This window comes from Lonchura striata, chromosome 1, assembly GCF_050655825.1.
Source record: "Lonchura striata isolate lonStrDom1 chromosome 1, ASM5065582v1, whole genome shotgun sequence".
Classification (NCBI taxonomy): Eukaryota; Metazoa; Chordata; class Aves; order Passeriformes; family Estrildidae; genus Lonchura; species Lonchura striata.
The window spans coordinates 3689772-3717545 of record NC_140703.1 but is presented as its reverse complement, the minus strand read 5'-3'; the positions used below and the strand labels follow the sequence as shown (position 1 = coordinate 3717545).

The 27774-nt window shown below is 44.4% G+C and overlaps 1 protein-coding gene across 27 annotated transcripts in view; it reads right to left on the bottom strand.

Moving 5' to 3' along the window:
• The window catches only part of BBX (BBX high mobility group box domain containing), a 152095-nt gene extending 131941 nt beyond the window's left edge, over positions 1–20154 (bottom strand). For 3 of the 27 annotated variants that reach the window (XM_085589218.1, XM_085589280.1, XM_085589333.1), the window contains exons 1-2: positions 19086–19282; positions 16337–16409 (exon numbers count right to left, since the gene is read on the bottom strand). Coding sequence is in view for 1 of the 27 variants with exons in the window: in XM_085589322.1 (XP_085445448.1) it covers positions 16337–16409; positions 18756–18781 (99 nt within the window). In the remaining 26 variants the exon portion in view is untranslated. The other 24 variants (XM_085589243.1, XM_085589300.1, XM_085589155.1 and 21 more) reach the window with 21 other exon arrangements.
• Between the last annotated feature and the right edge of the window lie 7620 nt (positions 20155–27774).

Genomic DNA, 27774 nt, shown 5'->3' with positions numbered 1-27774 from the left:
CCATCATATTCCCTCACACACAACCCCTTATCTCTTTTTATATATTTTTAAGATCCTAGTAGCCACACAATTAACTTAAAAGGGAAAGCTCATAGTAATCTCTGACCACACCTCTGCTCCAACACTGAGAATCTCTCCCAGACTGAGGTATGTCAGTGCCCTGACTGTCTGGAAGGCACCAAAACACTCCTCTCACAGCTGTCCTTACCCATCCCAATCTCCACTAGAGGAAATCCAGACAGAAACTGGTAGGGAGCTCTAGAAGAGTAATGAGTCTAGATGATGAGGGAATCAGAACTACAGAGCACATTCTACCTGACCCCAACACAGCCAACACCTTGCAAGGACAGGACAGGCAGCACTGTTCTCCACCTCACTGGGAGTATGAGGAATACAGACACCTCCTTACCCAGAGCTTATTTGCTTCAGATTTTTCCCTGCTCTGGAGCACCCTGATGTTATGTCAGTCTCACAGTAACTGCAGACATGTCTCTAAGAGCCATCTACCATCCCTGGCTACAGAGAAAAAGAAATAGCATGCTCCAGCAATGGAGTGGATCAGATTCAACACCCACTGCAGGTCTCAGTAACACACCGTAATGCAAAAGAAGTAAATACTAGGACCTTGTAGGAAATTTCATTTTGATGCAAGTCAGGAATCATATCCTGACATATCCTTTTATTTTCGTTTTATTTCTCTACGAGTCCTATATTCTGCAGTGTTACTAATCCAGCAGGAAGATCCCTGAGCTAACTTTCTGCATGTCTGCATGCCCATAGCAGTCTAACTGCAGTACCACAGAGTTGAGCTAGCATATTATTTTTCAGGGTGCTTTGAAACCAGTGGAAGCACAAACACACTCCTCATACCCCAACGAGACATGCTCTCTTTGCTAAGTGTAACTCACTGACCTGACAACACAGGACTCCCAAGCAGTAGCAGACTGAAAAGTTCCTGATGATTTTTCAGCTCTTCCTGAAAGTATTGCACAGTATTCTGAACACTAGCAGCAAAAAGTGGCCTGCATTAACTTCACTTAAAGTTGTGAGTTCTCCAAGGAGACAGAAACATCTGGTCCAGGTCAAAGAAGAGTCACGACATGGCTTGAGCCTGGTTCCCATCTGAAACACTATTGCCTAGCTGTCAGGATAAGATTTGTTTTACATTTTCTCAGAATATTTATTTTTCTACAAAAAACATTATTTGACTTTTGCAAACTTTTGTTGAGGGAACTTTCCAAGAAGTTTCATAAATTAATTACTTCATTCATGTACTTACAGGAGAAAGAAGCATTTAAAAACAAACAAAAACCCACAAAACAAACCAAACACCACTGGGCCACTTGCTCCTTCTGTTTTTTATTTTATCTATATTCTTATTGATCTACTTTTGTTGCCAACTGTTTAGCCTTGCATTTCAAGGAGAAAAGAGAAAAGTTCTGAATCTAATTGTCTTATTTCTTGAGAAACACCTCTAAAAATCGCCTAGGTTACAGACTTTATAAACTTCTGTACGTAGCCTGCTTTATGAGATTTCCAAGAGGAACCTCACTGCTTCATAAACCAGAATACACAATCAAATCCATCTTCACCATTGTTTCATTGATGCCAAGCCACAAGAGCTTACCCAGAACTGTGCACGTGCCCGAGGATTTGTGCCAAAAGGTCTCAGAGCAGGATCAGGCCCCTGTAAGATTAGCTGCATGTACAGCTTCAATCCTGCAACTGCAATAGCTCAAGGAGACTGCTATGACAGAGGCATTGCAGGACTGGGCCCTAAAATAATCAAGTATATAAAGATCTTTGTGCTCCCCACAACTGAAGCACAATTCTTAAAAATGAATGGAACAAAAAACTTTTGTATTTGTGAAATAAAAATCAATTATTCGGACAACAAGCAGGACCAGCATTCTTCAGGACAAGCTCCTTAAAATCTATAGGCTGTTTTCCCATTTTTTGTTTTGTTGGTTTTTCGGTTGTTTTTTTTTTTTTTTAGAATTTGTTTTCCAGTTGTTCTGGGGTTTTTTCCTAGTAGACAGAATTACTAGAATAACACTGCAAGGCCCCTGTCCTAAGCCCAAGAGATTAAAAGATTCAGTCAAAAGATGCAAATTTGTTCACATTAAAAAAAAAAAAGTCAGCAGTTAAACCTGATAGTGCTGTCTGGAACCGTAAAGCAAGGATGGGAGATAACTCCCTTGGGATCTATAGAATAGCATACAGATAGCTGGAGCTGAAATCAGAAGGTGAACAAGATATTAAGAGTTTTCTGTAAATCAGATTCTGCTATGCTCAAGACTGTGTACCAACTGAAAAAACAGAAGTTTTTTAAAAGCCTATGTGCACACAAATGCACAGTTCTGAACTGAACTAGCCTAAGTATTAAAAGCCCAAGATCCATGGATTCTTAGTCTTATCTGCTTTGAAAGACAGTCAGTTGACATGCTTGCTACTGACCCAAAACTAAACTACAAGTTCCAATCTGGCACCTGAATTACAAAGAACCCTGAAAACCCCACACTGCCACAATGCTGACTTCCTTCAGGGCACTTGTACCAATCCTTACAGCAAGAAGCTCTGGCTGAAGAGCTGAACTGAACACACTAAAATATGTAGGCAGAGACAAAGCCTGACTTTATTAAGTCCTTGTGAGCTACAGGATATTTTAACTCATTCTTAGAACCAGCACAAGTATTTTTCTATCACCTTGACACATCTTGTACAGCAAACAAAACACGCTTATGCATCCTTGCAAAAGTCATCTTCAGAGAATTAGGAAAAACAGAGGGCAATATTCACACAGCACTACATTAAGAAGAGACCTTGGCTTGGAAGAACAGAAGATTAGGCCCAAAAGCTCTGACCTGCAGGCAGCACAAGCTCTTAGATGTGGAGGAAGAATCCTGAATTGAATTTGGATGCAAACTGATTTCTCAAGTCTAAATTCACAAGTACTCAACCAGTAAGCTGGAAATCGACAGGTAACACTTCATCACCAATATTTCACCAACCAATAGAGGATAGTAATGTGCACAGGGCAGATATTTTAGTAACAAAGAGGTAGTTGGTGTAGTAAGTTTAACAGTCATGTAAGAACTTCCAGGAAGTGCAGGAATTCTGTACTTCATTCTACCACCAGTCATCCTGGTCTTACCTGAATATCCCTGGGTCTACTCTGCAAACTGCAAAATGGGGGTGGGTAGCACTGTTCTGAAATGTTTGTAAAATGTAGTTAGTTGATGTCTGTAAAAGCACACAATAGAAGAACAAAACATTATTACACCCTAAAAACACGCTGTTTAACAACAAAATATGTAATACATAAATGACAATACTACCTATGTTCTATGGTACACACTCTCAAAAGGTTTGTTATATACCTGTTTAGAAAATGAATTGTTTTGATTCTCTGGTAGGATGGACCTGAAGCCCATTTCCCCAGAGAAAGAAGCAGAGAAAGATCATTTTCTAGATCTTCACAACCAACAAAACTGAGCCTCAGTGTAAAATTTTCCCCAAGTATTATCACACAACTACAAGTAATGCAACTGCCATTTTTCCCTGACAGGACTAACAAAAAAACCCCCAAAAAAATCAAAACCAACCAAAACAACCAACAAATGTGGACAACTCTTCTCAACTTTCTGCCCTGCTACACACTATTTTTCTTTCAGAAACTGCACAACACTGTACATGGGAAGAACCTATTACCACCCCACATTTGTAAATGGTGAAACTGCTTTATTTGGTCTCCATAGCTGAAAAGGTTGTAGTAGCATACTCAACCTTTATTCTAAGGCTGCTGTACACTTTCAATCACATTTGTAAAACTGGGAAACTCATGCCAATCACCAGTGTCATTATGCTGGTAAAGTACAGATGATACTTTCAGAAACCTCAAGGAGACAAGGAGATCCATAAATTCTGACTTGTAAGAAAATCTTTATTTCCACTAAAGTCTGTAACAAAGTTCTCCATGAGCTCAGCATGGCAGTGATTACACCTAATGGGGTGCAGCTCCTGGGCAACAACACAGCCCTTTTTTGGAGGGGAGATGGGCAAAGTCAAACATATATGGTAAGCTGCCCTCATCACTTTTGGTGTGTGGGAGAAGCACTTGGGGAAGCAACAGAATATGTTTTGCAGACAGTGCACAACATATATGATACTTTGCAAAGGACATTCCTCTGCAGTTTACCTTACTCAAACTTGAAGTGCACAGGCTAAGTGAGTGCCCCTGCTTCTCACTCCCTCTGTGCTTGGCTAGAGCCACCATGAAAGCAGGCTGCTTGGCAGAGACACTGCTTTGGTTCAGCACCAGCAGAAATGCTTCTGGTTCCTCAGTTTAAAATTGTTCCAAAAAAAAGACTGGCCCATCATCTAAATATGGACTGCCAGTTGATTATTTCACTAAGTTCATCCATCTGAATAACTCGCCAAAGAAAAAGGAAAAAAGTGAGTTTTAATTGCAGTGATGGGACACCACTACCACCATTACCCACTGCTACCTCATCCCCTGCCCCCCAATAAAAAATAAAAAGTAGTGAGGGTGTCTCATTCTTCTGGTCATGTGCTACTGATACAGTTTCAGCAATATTTTAAACACACACTTCTCTTAACTGGTTTTGCCACAACCCCCCAGACTAACACAACCAAATTGTGCTCAGCAGCCTCAGAGGAATTGCACAAGCTCGTATCAACTCTGATTTCAGACCAAAGTGAAGTTTACATCCAGATTTTTTAGCCTGACCAGTAGCCCACTGCAATGTAACCTAGCAGGAGAACACTGCTCAGCATTTGCAGATTAACAGGCTTCTCTGAGACATTTCAGACAGAACACTGTCAAAGATACAAATTCTCCTGATAAAATCTTGGCTCCAATACTTATTTTCTGAAAGGAAGGAAAGCCTCAACATTTCACATGTCTATAAGAGGAGGGGAGGAAGAAGCAAGTTAGGACAAGAATCATTCAATTCTATGAAAATACAGTAATTATAAAATCAGCCACATTGTAGAATCACAGAATAGTTTGAGTTGGAAGGGACCTTAAAGGTCATCTAATTCAAACTCCCCAGCCATGGGCAGGGACACCTTCAACTAGATCAAATTGCTCAAGCCCCATCCAACCTGGCCTTGAACACTTCCAGGAATGGGGCAGCCAGTGCAGTCATCCCATCATCAGCAAAAAATTTCTTCCTAATATGTAATCTAAATCTGCTCTTTCAGTTTGAAGCCATTCCCCCTTGTCCTGTCACTCCCTGCTCTCATGAAAAGCCCCTCTCCATCTCTCTCACAGGCCACACGAGGTACTGGAAAGCTGCTACAAGGTCTTCCTGGAGCCATGTCTTCTCCAAAAAATCCCAACTCTCCCAGCTTGTTCTCACAGGAAAGGTGCTGCAGCCCTCTGATCAGCTGCATACCCTCCTCTGGACTTGCTCCAACAGCTCCATGCCTTTATTATACTGGAGATCCCAGAGCTGGATGCAGTTCTCGAGGTGGAGTGCCCCAAGAACAGCACAGTGGGTGAGAAGTAAAAAAGCATTCTGCTGGAATGCTTATGTTAAAAAAAAAAAAAGCTAATTGTTTTAGAGCAGTTAAGAACATGAATGCTTCAGCAATAAACAGCTCCTATCAAAAAAGTTACCTAAATGTATGACTATGCTATTTTCTTACTGATCTTGAATCAAATGTATGTGAAAATGAAAATGACGACCCTTTCAGGATGAGTGATTCATCTTACTTTGGCTTATTCTCTTAAGAGTAAGAAATACTCAGTAATTTTCCTGTTTCAATTTTTAAAGGAAAGTTTTCTTTTTATTTCTTTATATAAATTGACTATTTTAAACATTTGACACTTGCAATAGCATTTTAACCTTTGCTTCAATTTTCCTCTGATTTCTATTCTGCTTCCTAATCTTATCATATTTAGTTCAACTAGACCACAGTAACTGCTGAGACTTTGAATACCCTATACATTGATACAAAAGAAAATAGAAAACCAGGACAAAGACAGGATCATGAAACCTATGTTTGCACTGGGGAGTGAAGGCCATAAAACCACTTCTTGAAGTGTGTAACTCCTCCTTTTTGGGAGGCAGGGGCAAAATTGCATTTGTACACAGTTTGTGTAACTGTACTGCCAGGCCTCAGGCACACTCTGCATTTCTGAGCACAACTCTTCTCCTACCTGAGGTCTAACTCTGCATTCCTTAATGGTCACAAATACTGCTACACAGTTCCCCTGCTCCAGAAAAAATGTGTGGAGCTGCAGAGCCAATGCATGTTATCAAGTTCTTTGACTGCACAGATGCTATTAATGATAAGGTGGGGGTTAGAATTTGTGTCAGCCACGGAGTTGCTATGGTATATACACACCAATTTCTTTTTTCTTATTTCTTTTCCCTCTAAAACATTAGCAATACATGCAGCATCCAGTAACAACTCAGTTTCATGTTTTGCTTTCTCTCACCAGCAGTGCTAGATTCCTTCCTGGATGTTGTAAAGTACCCCCTCAACCATTAAAATCACAATCACATACCACATAGTCAAATGGAAACCTTGTAACAGCAATTCTAAAATAATTTTTTTAATGTTAAGTACATATCTGTGTAAACAGAGATCTGTCAATCTCTATCTTTTAGAAGCTACAGGGGCATCTAGCACCAACAAAAAAAAAAAATTAATATGGCCACAGTGTTACCTAGTGAGCTACTCTGCATTCCTTAATGGCAGAAGATACAGCCCAAGACATCTGCTATTACAAACAGTAACTGGGTAATAATTTCAAGGCATCTAAAAAATATATTTTGCTTAACAAAAACAGATACTGCTACAAATGAACTCTTTCTGAACAAATTAATCATATCAACATTTCAGATGTTATTACTGCTAGATGTATTTTAACAAAAAAACACCTAGTTGCAATTTGCCTTTCAATTACAAACCAATGTTAAATTCCACTGTAATATTATGTAACTCGATTTATAGTAAAAAAAATTGCAAGTGTTTGATGTCAAAATTGTAAAAAGAGCTCAAACACTCAACAAGTAAGTCTTCCCTGAAGTACCAAGAAACAGTATTAGGTTTAGAACCGAGTTACCTGGAACTAATACCTTCCATTGCATCTGCAGAGTCTTTGCTCCATAAGTCACTTAACTGCACTTCCTGTAAAGCCAGGAAACTAACTGGGAATTGAAAGAGTGAGATTATTTGTTTTCCTTCTCTTCTGAGAAAACAAAGAAGTTTGAGTTTGTTAGTTCTAAAAGCTTGCATTCAGTTAAGCAGAATCATTTACCTTACTAGGGATAATACTTCAGTTTTATTTTAAGTGCAAAAATCTGTTTGCATTTATTTGTGTGTTTGTGCATATGTGTAATTTTATTAAGTAGGACATTTTTAAAGGCCACAATCAAAAAAAAGCCCATAATTTTTCACGTCCTAAATAAAAACTTTCTTAACAGCTGCAATCTAGATAAATGCAGATAGGCCATGAAATCACTTAGAAAGTGTGCAGGCATACAGTGCATGCTCTGAAATAACAAAAAAAAGTATTGCTAATTTAGTGTAAAGGCTAAATTTGGCAAAATATTTTAATGGTTGTCTACCAACACAGACTGCTCCCGAAAAAAACCAAGAATACCAAAGCGCAATCAGAGTATAAGCACCAATTCAACCCAAGTGTTTATTGAGCAAAATCCTGATTTAAATCAGTTCAATAGGTATAACTGGAATGTCAAGGCAGCAGACATGTGAGCGTACGTGCAGAGGGGCTTACAAGGGCCAGGAGCAGGAGGCATAAAACCCTCCCTGCTTTCAGTGTGCCTGCCCCCACTCTCTCCTTCAGCCCTACTCAATCTCTGCAAAGCCTGTTAGAGCTCCACAAAACACCATCCCCCACTCAAAGATAGATTTTGTTTTCCCCTTTAGGATCCTTGAATAAGAGAACACATACTGTCCCCACTGTAGATCTGAACCGTGTCCTTCCTTCATGTAACCCATTTCATGGGGACGCCTGTGATGACAGCCTCACCTCCCATTTTGATTTCCTTTTTCTGCGAAGAGCAACAGCAGACATGGGTCCATCCAGGAAAGCAGGAGTGCACACAGAAACCAGATCAGGCGTGGCAGAGGAACCAGCAGGACACTTCAGATAAAATACAGTACCTGGTCAGTTCTCCCAGGTGTTCCCCTCCATCACTCCAGCACCTTCTCACTCCTTCGGCCCCACGAGCACATGGCACGGTGAAACAGAAAGCTTGACAGGGACATCCTCGAGAGTCCACTTCACTATATAAATAAATAATCCATTTCCTTTAGACGTATTTCTCAGGAGGGCAGGATCTTCCTTTGCTGATTAGAAACCAGGAAGACGTGGCAGGCGCACAGACCCAAAGCCCGGAGCTCCCACCTGAGCAGGGCAGCCCTGAGCAGCAGCAAAGGAGGTGATTTCCAAAGCAGCAACTGAGTATCCAGATCCCTCCAACAGCTTCCTCCAAAGGACCAAACTATGCCAAGGGTGCTCACAGTGTGAGAATGATTCTGCCTGGATCCCTTTTACCCTCTGCTGCTGTGGTACACAGAGCTGAGGCGAAACAGATGAGCACAAGCACATACAAGAGATGCAAGGAAAATACTTAACACTCAAAAATTGTTTTGCACACACACACACACATTCACTTCCATTCATATTAATGGAAATCTCATAGTAATGAGAAATGGACAAAATCCACCACTACACTTAGTTATCTGTCATTTACTTCCCTTATTTAAGGTCTTCCATACAAAGAAATAAAGTTTAAAACTTCCTTCCCTTGCTCTACTTCTGATACTTGTGCTTTTTATTTAGTCCAACTGTTTTAGAAGAATGGCACTGGAGCTTCTGCTTACTCTTTCAGGACTAAAACATATTTTTAATCAATACAACAGAGGAAGCAAATTGTGAATAATTGCCTGCATAAATATATTTGCTACCAGCTTTGTCATTCTTTAATTTGCACACACCAAGTTTCCCCTTATAAACACCTCTGTTTCTCCAAAAGCAGCTGGAAATTAATTATGCTGTTTTTATTTTCTTATTAATTCATATGCTATAGTTCTGTAATCAGTGCAGGATCATGCTGCAATTTTGCATGCTTGCTTCAAAATATATTATGAGCACTTGATAATTGATGTTTAACACAATGTATGAAAGAGCATCTCAAACAAATTAGAGGGAATACAAATAAAGAAACTTAAGTAAGAAAAAGAATTACACATATATTCAAACAAGAGCTATACCCTGGAACTCACAAGTTTGTGGCATGGAGCACTAATTAGAACTGAGCTAGGCAAGAAGTTTACACTACTCCACATGAAATTTGGATATAAAGAAACCTTTTGGAAAGGGAAAGAACAGCTGAAGACAGCTTTACCAAGGAAGTGGAGGTGAAAATGGTACTTCTTTCCAAATCTATCATCCCTGCCCATTGATTTGAAGTACATCAGAATGCTTTCTTTCCCTAGACAGACAGCCAACTTGTGAAGCAAACATACTTGAACAAAATGGCTTACGTGCCAGAAGACTTATCATCTACCAAATGGCATTCTCACACTTCATGCTCTTCCACCCTCTTCTCATTTGCAGGAACTCGGCATGTTTCAGCAATGTCTCTCTTTATCCTCAGCTCACCATCAGCTCAGGGAAGCTTGGGAGTACAACAGGTGCCAGTCCCTGGCAGGACTATCTGCACATCAATAACAGAATAATGGGAGATCTGCAGCTTTCCTGAGGAATTTCAGGCCACCAGGAACTTCAGCCAGCAAACCTGCAAAGGGGTGCACACTGCTGCTGCAGGTCTGGATTTGGCTTTTTGTTCAGGAATTTTGTGTTCAGTTGTAAGTGCAGGATCAGGCTCTTCAGCCATGAGGTTAAGAGAAACTGCTGCTCCCGTAGTTCATCCCATAAGTCAGCATGATGTTGCTGACTGTAGTTCACTGTGAGCAGGATGTAGCTCTAAGATCACCACTTAGGGAAAGCAAACCCAAACACGGCCAACCATAAAAATGAAATGAGGTAAGAAATCAAGTCCTCCCTCAGTCCTTCCATTCTCACCTAATGTTTTCTTTATTCAGCTTCACGTTCAAATTTCTCTTGAAGTTTCTCCTAAATATTGTTTTGCCAACCACAAAATAATGCATTCTCTCACATACACAAACAAAAACTTAGAATTGTTTGTTTCATAGAAGAACACACAGGCTGCAGAGGGAAGATGCACTAATCAACTGCAAGAGATGTAATCTTAACTATTACTGTATGATGTGCTTTGCCCACTGCCATGCTGGGTACCTCCTGACTTGCAAGCCATGAGTACAAGTGAAAAACAAAATATTCAAAACAAAAAGACAGACAACTTCTAACAAGGTTTAAGATCTTATGTGGGCAGCAGAAAAAAACCAAACGTATTGGGGAATGAATGAAAGGTATTGGGTGAGAGCCATCAAGCACTGAAATACTGCCTGACTCTCAGCAGCACCGTATCAGCAGTCACCAATCCTTTCCCCAGCTCACCAGTGGCACAGGACCAGGCTGAAGATTTCCTTGCTTGATTCCTGCAGCAGGCCAGCTCAGTTCTCATGAAGAGAACCGAGGAGCAGGTCTTTGATGCCTAACCCTGCCAAGGGTTTCAGAAGCACAGGACAAAGCCCCTTCCAAGAGTGAGGGTGGCAGAAATCTTCCTGTTGCCACACCTGTGTAAGAGGAGAGTGATCCCAGAGCCAGGAAGGCAATTAGGGGTGTCCCACCATGTCTCAGAGCAGACCATTTCCTATACACATAATGCCTTTCAGAAAGAAAACATCATAAACCCCCCAAAAGACACCACAGAGCCAGAGGAAGACACCTTTCCACTTTCCCTCAGAAAGGGAAGGTGTAGACAGGACTTGATAAGCTTCTTGTCAAGAGAGCTTCCACTTGCATTAAGTTCCATAGATCCCATGTTGTGCAAGTCCACTGAATTATTTTTATCTTTGCTGAATGAGGCTCTGTGACATTAAGGGTCAATAAAATGCTGCTTCTTACTTTCAGCATTTGCTACATTTTATAAAACGTCTTATATAGAGACACCCACGTGGAAGATTTCTGACAATAAAAATTCCATGCTTCCTAAGCAACTGATTTTCTTAGTGTAGCCTCATAAAATCCTGTTAACTTTCTGTCCCCTCGCTAAAAATTGAAATGTTGTTGTACTAGGTTTCTTTGTACTCAGATGTACCTGAAGTTAGTTTATTTTCACATGCTGAATTGTCCACATTCATAAGGACTTGCTATTACATTCTACATTTGTGTGCTAGAAAGAAAAAAGCATGAACACTGCAAAGTGTCAAAAGCATGCTTCTCCTCTTTGTTGATTCATTTTTTAGGTAATTAAATTTATAAATGTTAGAAATAATAAAACACTGCTACCTTTGTGAGAGTATTACAAATAGGCCTACACCCAGGCATGTGTGCTTTACTCCTCAAATTCACCTCAAATGTTTACATCAAATTTTAAGTAACAAAACACCAGTAAACAGCAAACCTGAAAATCTTGCATATGTTTACCATCACTAGAAATAAAAGTTCAGTAAGTAAGTTACCCTATCACAATACTGTCAGAGTGCCAAAGTAGTTGTTTGTCAATTCCATGTTTTATGAGAAAATCAGTTGTCAGCTTGCATTAGATTATATATATGAAAAAAATAATTTAATTGTGAAGAACTATTTCACATTAATTGCATTTTCAAAATGTCAGTATGAAGAATAATTTTCTTCCTTACATTAACTCTACAAAGTTAGTATTAAATAAATAGGGGTATCTGTTACCCCTATTTATATACAGCAGTTTAAATACCATGTTTACTGGTAAAAGCTCTTCAGTAAGCTCTCCTCCTACTTTACACTGTCTTGTCAATAAATATAACCAAATTGTAAGTCAGTAACTTCACAACATTCTGAAGGTGGGATTTTTTTTTTTTTTTAAGCAGCACTTTCATTTTTAAGAATGAAAGTGCAGTATTGGCAGAAGATGTCCAAGTGGCACAGAATTCTGTGAGTCTACTCACATCTCCAGACAAGCACTGACCAGGAAAGCTTCAGAGCAAGGGGAAGGACACAAAACTAAGGAGCCAGATGCAGATTTTATTCCATCCCCTGCTACTGCTATCCTGCTAAGTGACTGCAGGAAAGCCTACGCTCCTTTGCAGCTTTTCATCTCAGATGCCTAAAACTGGGAAAAAAATGATTGTTCTTGATCTTGAGGTGTGTGATTACAGTATGGCTTGTGTACTTCACCAAACAGGACAGAAGTACATAAATAAGGCAAGGCCTACAAACACCAATATTTAATAATTTCACTATTATTAAGAAAATAGTATGTCCTTTTTTCTTTTTCAAGCAATGCAAAACAGCAGCCCATCCAGCCATTTTTAAATTCAGAGTAATCCTTAGGCTAGTTCAGGAACTACCCCTTCCAAAACTAGCAAGAAGGGTCACACCTGTAGGAATCTTTTGTGAAATTCCCATGTCCACCAGAACCACACTCACCCCACTACTCTCAGACACAAACACTGTATCATTACTGACATTAAAAAAGAAAACAAACCAAAACAAAAAAAAAAAAATAAAAAGGAAGTCCTAATAATCTTTTGACACAAAACTGAATAAAAAAGCTTCTGGCAATAATACCCCAGGAAAGGGAGAAACATGGAAGAAGGAAAAGAAGTAATACTATAGAAGTTAGAAGGATGACTTTAACCTATTTCTTCTCAAGAACATTTTGAAATACATATGATAGTAAGTTCAATCCAGCTTTACAGACCCCTAAGTAATAATGAAAATATAAATTATTAAGTTTACAGTAATCTACAACAGTATCTATATTGCTTTGAAAAACTTAAATCACTCATGAAAACTGTCCCAATATACAGGCACCATATGATTTAATGATACAGGGAAATACTGTCATTCTCCATTTAGAAGTGACCAAGGGACATGCAGCTATGCTTGTAAACGTAAAGCCCTTGGAAGCCATCAGCAGGCCAAAGCTGTGCTGCTGATTCCACTAGTGGCCACAGAAGGCCATCATCATGACAGGGCACAGGAAGTCCAGCTTGGGTCCAAAATTTGGAAAGCAGCTTCTGTTTTGACTACATCACTTGCCAGTGCACACAGAGACAGCCTGCGATACACTCAAAAACTAAAATGAGAGTTGCACTACAGTTCCAATTTTAATTTCCAGTACCTTCCTCCACCAAAGAACCTCCTTGATAAAGAGAGGGGGATCTGAACACTACACCAGCCATGTACTGTTGAAAGAGAAGCAGTGTCTCACCTCTCAGGTGTCCAAACTTCACTGCAGGTGCATTTACAAACTTCACATCGCAACAGAGCCTTGCACACGCAGGTCTCATCAACCTTACCTGCACCTTTCCCAGCACCACGTGTGGTGGAGGAGCACCTCGTCCCAGCTCGCTCAGTCAAGTTCTCCTCTCTTCACACCACTCCTTCCCCAGCTCTGGGCCAGGAGACTGCCCTGACCAATGCCATGTTTGTGGCAGCACATTTCCACAGCATGCCATGAGCTCCAGAGACACTGCACATCCTCAGCCCCCAGAGTGGCAGCAACCTGCAAGAACTTTAAGCTCTGAATGCAAGCAATCATACCAGTGAATTTAACAAGACTTGTCATCTGCTTCAAGATATTCACATGCTTACAGGCTCACCAATTACAGAACCACTAATTTACGAACAAAGTGTATTAAGAGCATTCTGGATGAACAGAAAAAACATTAGTTATAAAATAATGGCATGATTACCTCTGATATTTTATGTGGAAAACTGACATTTAATATCTTTAATTATTCACACAACAGCTATGAAAGAGAAAGGCTTTCTACCTTGAAGGAAAAAATAAACATGGACAAATTCCTCTCACCATCACTTCTACACTCCTTTCCTAAGTAAACCTCCTGCTGAAACCAGTGGAAGTTTTGCAGGCAATGAGCTTACAGCAAGCAACCCCCCAAAAACTCCAAAGGGTCAAGGGCAAGCTTCCTATATACTCTTGAGTTTACCTCCACACAGAAACCAACTACGTTTCTTCTAAATTACATGCCTGACATGGTTTATCAGCTTGCTGTGCCAAGAGGGCCAGTCGTGTGCAACAAACTTTAGAGAGCTTGGGCCAGTTTTCTGAAACATCCGCAAGACCCTTTGCAAAGCAGCTCATCACCATCTATCTTGAGACATACTAGCCCTGCACTGGCACTCACCAAGCAAACCAGAACTCCTGTACGTCAAGACTGAGTGACTAAAATCCAGTCATGAGCAGTTACTTTAGTGAGAACTGTGCAATAAAAGAAATCTTCCCTTTTACCAAAATAAAAGGTCCTTAAAGTAAACGGAGATTTCTAGTCATGGACAAATGTAACAACATCTCTATTCTCACCTTAGCTAGGTGCATTATTTTTACTGCCTCTTTTTTAAGCTACAAGGAAACTTATTTCTTCTCTTCCTCTAAAGCTCCTAACATGCTTTTTTTTAATACAAATGATACCCTATCCTTTTCTTTGTTCAAGCCAGTTCAGCATCAGGTGAGACACTTAGCACGATGAACAAAACCAAGGTCCACTCCTCTCCAAGTGCGGGAAGATTATGATCACCTCTTCACTGCCAGATCAACATTCCATACATCCAAAAGACTTCATAACAGAACTAAAACCAGATAATGACTCAAGACCCGAGTCAAGGTCTCAGAGCTATTCTTGTTCAGGATCCTTTACTATTACTCGACATAAAGAAAATGTCCTTAGCACTTATAGCACTCTCATGTGACTCTTAACTGAAAACACAGAAAATTAAGTTCAGAAATCAGTACATTTGTATTCAGCCCTGATCAACATTTTGAAGCCTATCTGCCAGTTTTGAATTTCCACGTGCATTTTTTACTTGGAAAAAATTGTTGCAACAATTACTCTTCACAGAACACAATCCTTGTCAGTAATGCTATAAAACCAAAAGCAATATTCTCCTATGCAACTAGTCTGTCACAAAAAAATTCAGTAATTGAATTTGGTGTTTATACTCTGAGACCTGCACACACCAACTACACCGCATACAAAATCCAAAAAAACTGAAATTTGGGTGTAAATCTGCAGGAACTGAAGAACAGCAGAATTCCCTCTTCAAACCAACTGCCCACAGTGGTTACCCCAGCCTCAACACCAGCTTTGTGGTCATAATATCACACCAGAACAGCTGCTCCCAACACCCTCCTTCAAGTCAGCATGTTTGGGACCATCACTTATCCTATGTCTGCTATGCACTGCCTGCAAAAGGTCAGGAGTATGTTATTAATCATTTGCATTTATGAGTACTAAGCTTACCCGAAATACATGTCCTGTCTTGTTTTTAATTATGTGCAGAATAGTACCAAGATGATATGCTGCCTCCCACTTCCCATTTTGGGCCAAATGCAGGTCAGTGACACCATAGGCAATTGTATGAGAAGTGCTCCAAATGCCACTCATTTTATGCCCTTTATAAATGTGACCCAAAAATTTAGGACCTCTTCTTTAAACTACCACTTCCATTTCAGCTTAAAAGGTGCCAAACCCTTCAAAAGTTTTCATAACTTTTCCCAGCATGTCGATTAAAAAAAAACACTGTCATGTACCTGAAAACTTAGGAATACTAATAAATTAGTCACTGAGATACGTATTTCAAATTGATCGGTATTGGCATTCATCAATGCCAAAAGCAAAAACAGTAACACAGAATGAGCATGGATGGAATTCTAATTAGCTCTCAATTTACACGTTAAAACTGAAGGAACTCCTGTTGCAGCAGCATTACAGTTCTGCTTAACTTGTCACCGATTCTTGACCTTCAGAGTTTTTTAATTACCTATTCAGTTTACATTCTCATACTTTTCTACCACTGAATTTTAAGAGGACTTTACACACTCATTACATTTTCGACTTTTGTGTTCCACTTTGCATAGTCTAATGTTAATTTGGTCTAAAACTTTCGCCCTAAGTTAATCAGCTTGTTGTCTTTACAAAGTTGAACGGAAAAAAAACACCAGGAAAAAATAAGGAAAGAGAGCTCTGAATATGCACAGCCTTTTAATGCCCAGGTTACTTGGACGCACCCCCACATACAAACTTTGTATTCTAGCAGTAGCTATTTGCACCTGGAGAAGACGTTTTCTAACATGCTAAAACCAGAACAAGCATCTTCCTCATAAAAAGTGGCAGCACGAGGACCTCTATCTTATCAACAACCAAGTTCTTTTTTCATGTGTACAGTTTACATACTTACCCAGGAAGGCAAATGGAAATTACAGACAGACGAAGATGAAGCTGTCTCAAAGCCTTTGTCATGTGATAGTGACCTATAAAGTATCAAATAAAGGCAGACCATCAGCACACCATGATTTTACAATATTGCAACTCACCACATCACCAACAAGAGGAGAGATCCCAAAACTTGAAACTTGCTTCCTCCTCACCCCCATCCCAGCTAAGTCGTCATTACAACAAGATGACAGTCGCAGGAAACCATAAGGAGCAAACAAAAGATGCACCGTGTCTTTAGAGGGCATTAGGAGTGGGCAAATGGAGCAAATCATCTGAGTGTGCACCAGCAGGGTGGGTTGATCTTCCTCTGTCTCTCTCTCTCTCTCTCACGGATGCATGTTTATGAGCGTGCACAGACATACGTACACACAGAGATGCATCACATAATTATTTACACGCACATACTCGCATGTATTATCAAAAGAGAAGACAGAAAGTTGACCACCATCTGCAAGGAGGCATACATAACAATAACCCCCGGGAACTTACACAAGTGAGCGATCAATCCCCGCGCGTGGATAAGCCAAACAACGCGAAAATTAACAACAAGAACACAGCCGCCAGACCGCAGGTCCGAGATCCAGCGGGGGGGAAAAGAGACAAGCCAGCCAGAGCGGCGGAGGAAGGCTGCAAGGCTGGAGCACAGTTTCAGGTAATGCCCGCTGCCCCCCGGCACAGCCGCCCGGCCGCCCCTCCGCCACCGCGGCCCGCGGGGAGCGACCCCCGGCGCCGCGGCGCTCGCAGCCGCCGCCCGCCCTCCGCCCACCCCCGCCCGTGCAAAGTGTAGGGCCACCGGAATCCGGGCTCCGGGGTGGGGTGGAAAGAAAAGGTATTAAATATGGAGAAACGAGACCGCCGCGACCCAGGGTTTTCGCCTCTCCCCTGCTCGCCCCCCGCCCCCGGTCACCATCAAGTTTGCATCCTAGTTACAAAATGTCGATCTTGGAGGCTGACAAGACACAGGGAGAGGGGGAGAGAACGAGAGAGAGGGAGAGAGTGAGTGAGAGAGAGACGAGAGAGTCCATCTTGCTTTGAGGGGGGAGGAGAGGAGCAATAATGCAGCGCATAAATCTCACCCTCCCGGGGGAAAAGTCTGCACAACACCTTTGGGGGCGGGCGGGCGCGCAGGGCAGGGGCGGCGGCGCGGGGGGCTCCCCGGCCCTCCCAGCTGCCCTCCCCGGCGGGCTCCGGCGAGGCAGGCTGGCAGCGAACACCTCCCTGCTGCTCCCCTCCTCCTCCCCGCGGGCCCGGGCGATGATCCCGCTGCTGCCGCCGCCGCTGCCACCGGGGAGGAGGTGCCGCCGCCGGGAGAGCCCACATGGAGACCGGCAGCCCGTCGCTGCCCCGGCGGCCGGGCCGGGCCCCTCCGCCGCCCCGCCGGGCTGCGGGACTTGGACGTGTCACCAGCAGGACGGGCAATGGTTTCGGCGCCCCAGGCCCGAGTGACCACCGCCGGCCTGGCGGCGCCCCGGCCTCCCCGCACACACTCACCTCCGCAGAAAACTTTTAACCGCGGGCCTCCCCCGGAAAAAGTGGCGAATCCGCCCCGCACACGGTTAAAGCCCCGCGGCCCCCCGGCTCGGCTGGCGGCGAGCGGGGGAGACCCGGGCACGGTCCTTCCCCGCCCCGGCGGGGAGGGAGGGAGGAGGCGGCAGGCAGGCAGGGAGGGGGCGGGCAGCCGCCTGCCGGTGCCTCTCGCCCCGCCGCCGTGCATGTCGCCTCGGCGGCTCTCGCATCGCTTCGTTTTACCTTCCTCATTCAGCGGCGGCAGCGGGCTGCCACCGATATTCCTAACGCAAACCTGCTGCCGTGCGGCGCCCGGGATTAACGCGACTGCCTCCTTCTCTCCCCTGCCTCCAACCCTGCCTTCCCCGTCCTCCTCCTCCTCCTCCTCCTCCTCCTCGCAAACCCACACTGGATCGGCTGTCCTCACAGCCATGCAAGTTTCATACATTGCAAATAAACCCGAGAGGAGGAAGAGCGAAGCGCCTGGCGGGGAGCGGGGGGAGGAGGAGGAGGAGGAGGAGGAGGGCTGCTTTCTGTAATTTACCAGCGACCCGATCTCGCAGCAGCAAATAACAGCCGAGCACCCATCCGGCTCCCGGCGGCCAGCAGAGACCCCCCCGAGGCAGCCGCCCCCTCCCCAAGGCGCCACTCGCCAAGTTTTCTGTCATCGCGACCACCCAATGTCACAACTTACCTTCAGAAATAGGACTTCGCGCGGCCGAGGCCTGCCGCCACCTCCCCCCGGCCCCCGCCCGCCTTCCTCCCTCCCTCCCTTCCTCCCTCTCCACCTTAAACTTATTGACACAACATAATCCCGCATCCACGCCAAACTCCGGCAGGGCCGCCCGTCCTCCCGCCCCCTCCCCGCTGCCCACCGGGGCCGCCGCCGCCCCGGGTGCATCGCCGATGACTACCGGAAAACGCACAGCCCAACTCTCCGGCCGAGCCCGGCCGCCGCTGTTGTTGTCGGGGTCGGCGCCGGGCTTTTTCCTCCCGCTCCCCGTGCGGCCGCTGGATCTGCTGCTTCCCCCTCTCCGGTTTTATATCCCCCCCGCCGCCCTTTCTCCCGGCGGCGCGGAGCCCCCCAGGCCGGCGGCAGCCGATAGCGATCCGCGCACTCTCCCCCGCGCCTCGCCGCCCCTCGGGATGAAGTTTCGTTTCTGTCTGCCGCGATTTCCCTGTCAAGTCCCCCCGGAGGCACGCACCGAGCGGCGGCCGGTGGCCATCCCTCCTCCTCCTCGCCCTCCTTCCCCTTCCTCTCTCCGCCGCTGCTCTTGCCTCTCTCTGTGGCGGCGAGAGGTGCCTGGTTTCAAACGCAGCCTGGCACTGGCTGGCCTACCCCCGCCGCCTCTCGGGCTCGGCTCGCCGGTGTTTTAAATGCCCTGCGCTGTACCGCGATCCACTTGGCCCCCTCCCCGTCACATACCCCCGGTCACCCCTACCCCGCCGGCCGGGCGGAGGGCTGGCGGCACCAACCCACCCGTCCTCCGCTGCCCAAACTTTCAAAACGAAGGCAGGGCTGGCGAGAGGGAGGAAAAGTGACTGGGAGCCGCGGCAGCCGCCGCGCCGGGCAGGGGAAGCTCCGCGCCTGCCTCCCGTCCGCCAGCGCCGCAGGAGGGGCGCGGGGGGCTGCTCCGCAGCTGGGCGCGGAGCGTAAAGCGTGGGGCGAGGGCACCCCTCTCCGTGTCTCCCTCCCCGCCGCTGCCCATCTCCGCCCGCCCGGTGCGGGTCTGCGGGCGGGGACACTCACCTCGGCGGGGTGCGCACCGCGCCGCCGGGCCGGACGCGGCTCGCAGCGCAGCCCCTCCGCCTCGGCGCCCGCGGAACGCGGCTCCACACAGAGCCATGCAACCCGGGCAGCGCCACAACACTCCCCGCGATATAAGGCTCCCCGCCATTGGCCGGCGCGCTGAGCGACGGGCCCGCCGGCCACTCAGCGCTGCCGTTACACCCGCGGCCCGCGAGGGAGCCGCCGGCGCACACGCTCCCCGCACACACTCACACAAAGATCGCCGCGCTGCCCCTCGCGGGGTGCGCGGAGCCCTCGGCGGCGGTGCCGGAGCGGGGCGCGGAGCGGGGGCCGCCCGGGGCAGCGCCGAGCCCTGCCGGCCGCGGCGCCGGCGGCCGCTGTCCATTGGCCGCCCGGGCAGCGCCGCGAGAGTGAACTACGTCTGCCCCGGGCAGCGCCGGGGGTAGCGGGGCGCGGGCTCGGCCCGGCGCGGCGCACCCCGAGCGGCCTCCCGGTAACTTACTCGGCCGAGTTGGGCGACTTTCATTCAGAGGCCACAGCGCGGCGAGCCAGAAGTTGCGGGAGGCAGCAGCGCATCCGCGCAGCCCCGGCCGGGGCAGTAAACACGGGCAGGCACCCCCGCGGCCCCAGGGCGGCCGGGCCGGGCCGGCGCTGCCCCGGCGCCGGGGGGATCCGGGCGGCGGCGCCGCGCGGGGATGCGGCGGAGCTCCGGGCGGTGCCCCCTGCCGCAGGAATCCTCGCCCAGGCGTGGCGGAGAGGCCCTCACCGGGCCGGCATCGACAGCGCGGCCGGGCTCACATCCCCTTCCCGCAGAGACCGCTCTGCTGGCAGAGCTGGCCGGCCGTGACGCGGGGGTCCGCGCCGCGCTCCGCGCCCTGCCCGCCCCCCTGCCCCGCACCTCGCGGACCGTGCCAAACGCACGGATGTGAAATTCATTTGAGAATTTCTGTGCCTGACGAGCTGATCCGCGCAAAGCGACAGTGTGAGGCCAGCAGCTTTTGCGATTGTGCTGACGGCTGTTGGAAATGCGGTCTAACTTTTTGGGGGAAGCTCCCTTCCACTACAGAAATCAAACATACTGCGTGCACCGAGCCTGTGTATTAATGTTCAAGAGGACTCGAATACATGCAACATGAGACCCTCATGGTTTTTAAGCAGAAGACACGTGGCATTGATTCTTAGAATTAGGAAGAACTAATTTTTTGTGCGGCTCTGTCTCTAGGTAGAATGCTGACTTCCAGTCAGCAATTGTCATACTAAAAAAAGAAAAATAATAAATAATAGTTCTAATAAGAAAATAATAGTTACGTTTATTTAATAATAAATCAAGAAATAATAGTTTATTTAATAATAAAACTAAGAAATAACAGTTATGGTAACAGTGGAAATGTACTCACTTTTTTTCCAATAGGCGAGCAATATTTGTGTTTTGTAATTGCTTTACACATCCAAGAATGTTGCAGAGTTTGTTCCAAATGTTCTCAGTCCTGAGCTTTTTTCCAATATAATATGGTTAATTTCAGCGTCTTGCCATGTCTTGTCTACTCTTCTGTCATTCCCCAACCCCTTTTCTCAGTGTGGCAGAATTATGTTAAATAACCGTGAAATAATATTTCTTATGTCTGAATAATGCAGTGCAGTAAAGTACAAGCTCATATTAGAAAACTAAATTGTATCCGTGTTTCTGAGAAAGCATTTTAAAATTAACCCGCACATTTTTTCTTAAGATGCGACAAAAGTATTGTAAATGCCCCACCCACTTGTTTGTTGTAAGCAGGGGTGGGTTTGTCAGTGCCTGAATAATATAAAAATAGCAGCATAAACGTTCTTGTAATGAATGAATTCTACTACAGTATTTCATTTGCATTGCTAAGAAAGCACAGCTGACCACCTATCCACTGGAACTCAGGTGCACATCAGTTGTCAGAGGCTGGGACACTGGCAAGTGAAGGCACACGTATTTCATTTGTCACATCTAAAAAAAAGGTTGGCCTAATTTTTAGGCAGAGCTTCCTCCTATCGTTTCCAGATTGTGAAGTGCTTTGCAGTGGTGGGTAGGCAGCATCTTTTCAGTATGCATAAACAGTTGCTGGTGAGAGTAAGAGGCCTAATCCAGACAGCTAAAACTTACACGGTATAGTTTCTTACACGTCAGTATTAGTGCTATTGGTGCCTTGTGTCCTGGATTCTTTTACCCATATTAATAACACCACACTGTGGAGCCTCTTATACCTCTTCATTGCTAAAATCCTGTCAAAGCAGGTAATTACTGAGAAATATAAGTCATGTAGGCACGTGACAGTATACATGAACCTCACTTTAAAAATTGTTTCATTCTGTTGTTAACGGATCTCTCTATTACACTTGATACCTTTGCTGGCCCTTTCAGGAAAGAGGCCAAGATAAGGACACCTTGCATGTAATGTGGTTTTTTACAGATGTATAAAATGGAAATACAGTGCTCCTAAGTAGAACAATTGTGTTTTGTGCCAGGTTCATACAGTTACAAATGGCTTGTGAGTTAGTTGCAAGGCAGGCCACCTATTAGGTCTGTGGAAGCACAAGGATTTTTTTCACCCTTGAAGAGAGATGAGTAAGCTGAGGTATGTTGGTATGTTCAGAAAACAGAATGTTTGCCTTTCCACTGCCTTTGATTTATTCTGTCTATAGTGAAAGAGAGAACTATATTTTCTTGGGTTGTCAGTACAGGACATTTTGCAAACACTGACGTCATGAAGGGAAAATGGAGAGGATAGTAAATATTTCTGGGTTTCTGTTTTTCTATATATGATTTCAAGCAAATTAATCTCTTTTTATGCCCACTTGGAGATATTTCTGGCTTTCATCAGCCACTGTTATCAAGAGTTTTAAGGTGCTAGCAATTGTCTGTGAGGAATTTTTCAAGGGACAACAAGATAGCAAGTGCTGAAATGTTTTAAGTTGCTTGCTCGTTAGTATTTTAGAACTCCACACAAGGTGGATTTCTAGTTTTTTCTGCAAAAACTTGTTTCTGACACTTGATGGGACCTTTCTGACACTTGTGCGTAACTGGTATTAGTTTTTGAGAGTGATGTCCTGGCCATACCTTGTGGCAGGCTCACGTGGGCTGCTGTGCACAGCCAGCCTGCACTAAAGTCAGTGCAGTTCAGCTCAGATAAAACATTTGCTCTGTTGTGTGCACAGCGGGATTTGGGGCTTCCAAGTTGCACATCCACGGGATTTGTGCGAGTTCATCTGGGTTTGCTTGCTTTGCGCTCAACTGGAGGCAGAGTTGCACGTCCCCTCCTAATTAATCCGTGGCACAACATAAAAGATGTAAGCAGCCATGTGTCTGTGCTCTGTCAAGAGGGAAAACATATTTCCATTCACTTCCTTCTTATTTAAGAATAACAGGGGAAAAAAAATAGTAGAATTGATATGAATAATAGTAATTTATAGTTTTGTTGGGGTTTTTTTAACTCCCTTTCTTTGGGGCCTGCCATGGAGCTCAGTAGTGTTGGGGAGGGGACTGAGTTGGATCTTTAATCACCATCTTCTCCTCTTCTCCTGCCCAGGGCAAGCTCTACCTGGTGCCTGTGGAACTGACCTGTCCGCTGGTAGCTCCTCCAGGCTGAGGTGGAAGCGTGTTTCATGGCCATCACAGATTTATTCCGACAATAAAAAGGAAGCTTGGACCGGCCCGCTGCAGCCTGAGCCTGGATCCCTCTGAGCTGCTGCCATGGCTGACTCCAAGTGATGGTTGTCATGTGAGCAGGGGAGGAAGGCCATAAGGCAGCTCGGGAGCATATGCTTTATCTGCCTTCAGCTTTGCACACAGCCTGGGGAGAAGTGTGGGGAAGAAAGGGTGAGGCAGACGCAGCCTTATGGAGCATGTCCCACCTCTGTTCCTTTTTTTCCTGTGGCCCATGCCCACCCACAGTCCATGGAATAGTGTGGCATCCTCCAGGTTAAAAAACACTGGAGCAGGACAATGCATTAGTGGGCCTATTTTCCTCCCCAATGCACTTGTATAACATGGTAACATTAATAGCAATTTATGTGCAAGCAGTGAAGGGAGGAGGCATTTTAGCTGAACTAAAGCTGCAGAATATTCGCTGCAGAGTAGGGACAGAGCCACAGGATCAGTGCAGGACAGCCATTCTTCAAGAAGCACACGTCTAGCAAGTTATTGTTCCCACCTCAGCTCCACTTTCAGTTTCTTGAGATCTCAACAGAAGTTTGTAGAAGTCAAAGAAAAGGACAACTTGTTCTGTTGGTTTCTCTGTAGGACGACAGTTATACTCTTACTATATTTCTTTGTTCTTATTCCTTACTCCTGTTCTTTCACAGCATGAAAATAATCAGGGTATTTTCTTCATCAGTTTGAGAATCTGCTTCTGAGTGTTGTTTTTCTATACTAGTTCATCTAGTTATCTAATTCCTACTGTCTCCTATCAAGTGTTTTTTTTGTTTTTTTTTTTAATGCCTCTTTTTACTAGAGGGGCATTAGTAACTGCAACCCTTTATCAGAACCAGGCATTAATGGCATTAGATCCTACAAGCAACCTCTGGCCTAAGCTGCTACCACTTTCATTTGACAAGTTAGACATGCGAGTAGGAAGGCAAACAGACAGGTGAAATGACCTGCCAGGAGTCTCACAGTTTGGAAGCAGCAAAGTCAAAAATCAAATCTGAGCTTCTAACTTCTAGTGCATTAATCCATCCATTTCTTTCTCTGCTGCTCTGAGATTTCTTTTATAGTGCTTCCCTTTTTCAGAAAAATACAACTACACCTTGAGGAACTCTTTGCCATTTTTCCTGTTTCAGAAGGAATGAATAGTAGGTTAGCCAGGACATCCACATCCATTTGAGTCTATCATCTCTGTAAAAAACTCCTTCTGACCCTGGAAGACATTTAGGCATATGTTAAACTAATATATATTAACTAACCATACTAATGTATATGAAGTATACAATGTTGAGAACAGTGAAGCAATTGCTAATCTGTAAACTCAGATTTTCCTTGTCATTATGCAAGTACACTGCAGTATACAAAATATGTAAATCAGGTCAGACCTGCTTGCTTGATGTTGTGTAGCCCTTTGAGTTAGTCTAGTGCAAACAAATCAGTTTCCATAGCCAATGACACAGGAAAGCAGTGGGTCTGTCATTCACATCCAGTAACTTGGGATTCCCTCACTTACTAGCAAAGTCCCTGTTAAAATCAGGGCCAAAGCATAGCAGTTTTTCCTCAATGCTACACTTCCAATTTTTACAATTCTGCTTTAATTCTCATGTAAACTGCAATAATATTTAACTGCTTTGAGCATAAAACGTAATTGGAACTCATATTTCAATTTTAGATTGTTTGCCCCTTATTACATTTTAGTACTAGCAAGTAGGTTTCTTCCATTCTTCCACTCAAGGGTCTCTTTTTCCTATTTCTGGTATTATTCAAGTTTGTTTGTTTGTTTGTTTTTTGCTTGTTATTCCTTTTCTATAAATGTTCATGGTGCTTTAAAGAAACTACAGCTCTGTTCTAGTGCATTTCTTCAACCTCCAGAGTACCACCAGAGACTTCAAAGCTACCTCACAAATATGTATTTACTTCTGTCTAGAAGAATGAGGACAATCAAGAAGCAAAAAGTTCTCAGCCTGGTAGTGCCACTGCTTAGCTGAAGAGGATGTTGTTGAGTCTGTGCTTGACAAGTGCCTGCAGTGGCTCAGGTGAAAGAGCAGCACCCATTAGGTCCCAGCATGAATCCTTGCCTGCCATGCCTGGAGTTATGTTCATTCTGAGACCACAGCATGCTTTTTTGGCCACATTTTTGTTGCTACCATCTGTAAAGTAAACAAAGCAAGTGGCCATTTGGCTCTGAATAACAAGAGCATGCATTAGTCATTGTACTACTCAAAGACAAGGTATTTGACTCTTGTTATATCTAGGGAAATGCAGAGGGCTGCAGATGTAGCATTAAGGACCGTGTTCATCCCTGCAAGGGAGAGGCTTCAAAAAGGCAGAGATCAGAATTTTATTCTTTCAGGTGGTGGCTGTGTGACACAGTGAAGACAGTGGATACCATGAAGAAGTCCTGGCTCAGCTCCTGTCATAGAGGAAAAAGCACCTAGTCCAGTGGAACACAAAGACAGGGAACCACATCCAGTGTTTCCTTTTAGAAGCATTGCTTTTGGAAGTAAAATTTTCAGCTTTAAAGAAAGATGTAGGGTGGGGAGCAAAACTGGATAGATCATGAGGCCTTCTAGAGAAAAAAAGGGAAAGGAAAGAATAAAAATTCATGTCTTGGACCAGTGACACCTACTATAAATATTCTTACAGGATCAAGGCTGTGCACCGCTTCAGTGCATCCAGGTGAGAGGCCTCGTGAGAGGAAATTAAATCAGAACATGGCATTGTTTCTGTCCCACTAGGTTCAAACGGAGAAGAAGGTGAAACTTTAGAAGGGCACTTTCTCCTGCTCCTCCCTGTTCCAGCATGGGAATCTTTGGCAGTCCAGCCTGTAAGAGCTAGTTCTTTAGGAAATATATGACGTGCCTTGCTGCTTGCCTTCTTAGTGGGGCTTTTCCCTGAAATCAGCAGGTTCTCCTGGCTTTTGCCAGTGCCAAGTGCTGCAGCAGGGAAGATATTTTACTCTAGAAAACAAGTAAATTCCACACTGTCTGTCTGCCAGCCCTACTTGGTTTAGCCCCCAAACACCTGTGGTGGGTGTGCATTCCCCTTGTTCTGATTGTCTGCAGCTCTAGCTTAAGCACTTGTTTGTGTTGCAATCTCTGTATCACAAGAAGTTACATCCTTCGCTGGTGGTAATGCTGTGTCTCCTTATAATTTTGTAAAAGGTAAATGGTGGAGCTGATCCATGTTTTAACTCCATCAGCAAAAAATCAGTTTGATAATACTAGGCCGTTTCTTCTCAAATTATGAATTTTGTCAGTTGCTGGTTTGGGGGGTTATATTTATGTCTGTGAAGGGAAGGGGAGGTAAAAATACCTATATCTGCATGTAGACGTTTACCTTTTCAAGTGCTTTTGAAATTAAGCATTTTCATGTTTCAGTTTTTAAAAAAACCTTTAAAATGCTCCAACCTGAAACAGCATTTTCCTGGCCTTCGATGTCAATTTTCAACAAAATTTTTTCTAAAAATAATCATGTCTGCATTTTTTTCAGATTGAAAATTTGCAAATTTGCCTAGTGGAAGGCATGCAGAGATCCATGGTGAGATTTATGATCTGTGATGAACTGGGTGTTCATAAAGAAACCTTAAATCTGTGACTCTATTGAAGTCCTACTGAGAAGAACTCAAGTCATGCATGCTCAGCAGTGCTCAGATTAATACTTATTTCCCCTTCATTCTTAAATTTCCAGATGACTGTTGCTTCCACTCCACTTTTTCTGCACATATTAAAACCTTATTTTGAAAAGTACTAGAGCTCCTTCCATTAAAACCTAGGGTCCAGGTAAAGGGAGGTTTCTATATCTTCTGTAGACTTTGAGGGAACTGTTCATGCATATGAGCTTAACCTGTGCATGATCTTGATTCTTCCAAAAAGACCTGCCCAGAAACAAGTGACTTTGGCTTCAAAGGTCTGTCACTTCTTCATCTTTCTTGTGAAGCTGGAGCTTTGTGCTGTGACACACTTCTTGCTTCAAAACTTTACAGTTGGTGAGCAAAATCCTGACAGTGTGTAAAGCAGTGATAGAGCTCATTCACTACCACAGAATCTTCTGCTGTCGTGAGTTTGTAAATACTTGCCAGAATCTCTTATTTTGCAATATAGATGGCAATAGGTAGACAGAAGACCTTGTCTAAGATTTCACATTCAGCCAGTGTTACATACCAAATTTTTGTTAATGGAAAGAAATGAGGGATTTAGTTTGAATGAAATTTGCTTATGTGGCTTTAAGTTTATGATGATTTTTCTTTATATTTTTCTAATTGTGCTTCTGAGTGCAAGTATGGAATGCTCTCTTTCACTTTTTTCACAGATAAGCCTGAAATGAGATGCTGAGTTGTCCGAAAAGGTGAAACCTCTCCCTGGCTGCCCCCACAAACTCAGACACAGTAGCAATGCTGTGTGAACCCATTCTAAGAAGGGTGCTGTACTGAACCCTGGCAGAGTTATTGGAAAGGATCACATTCATGTCAATG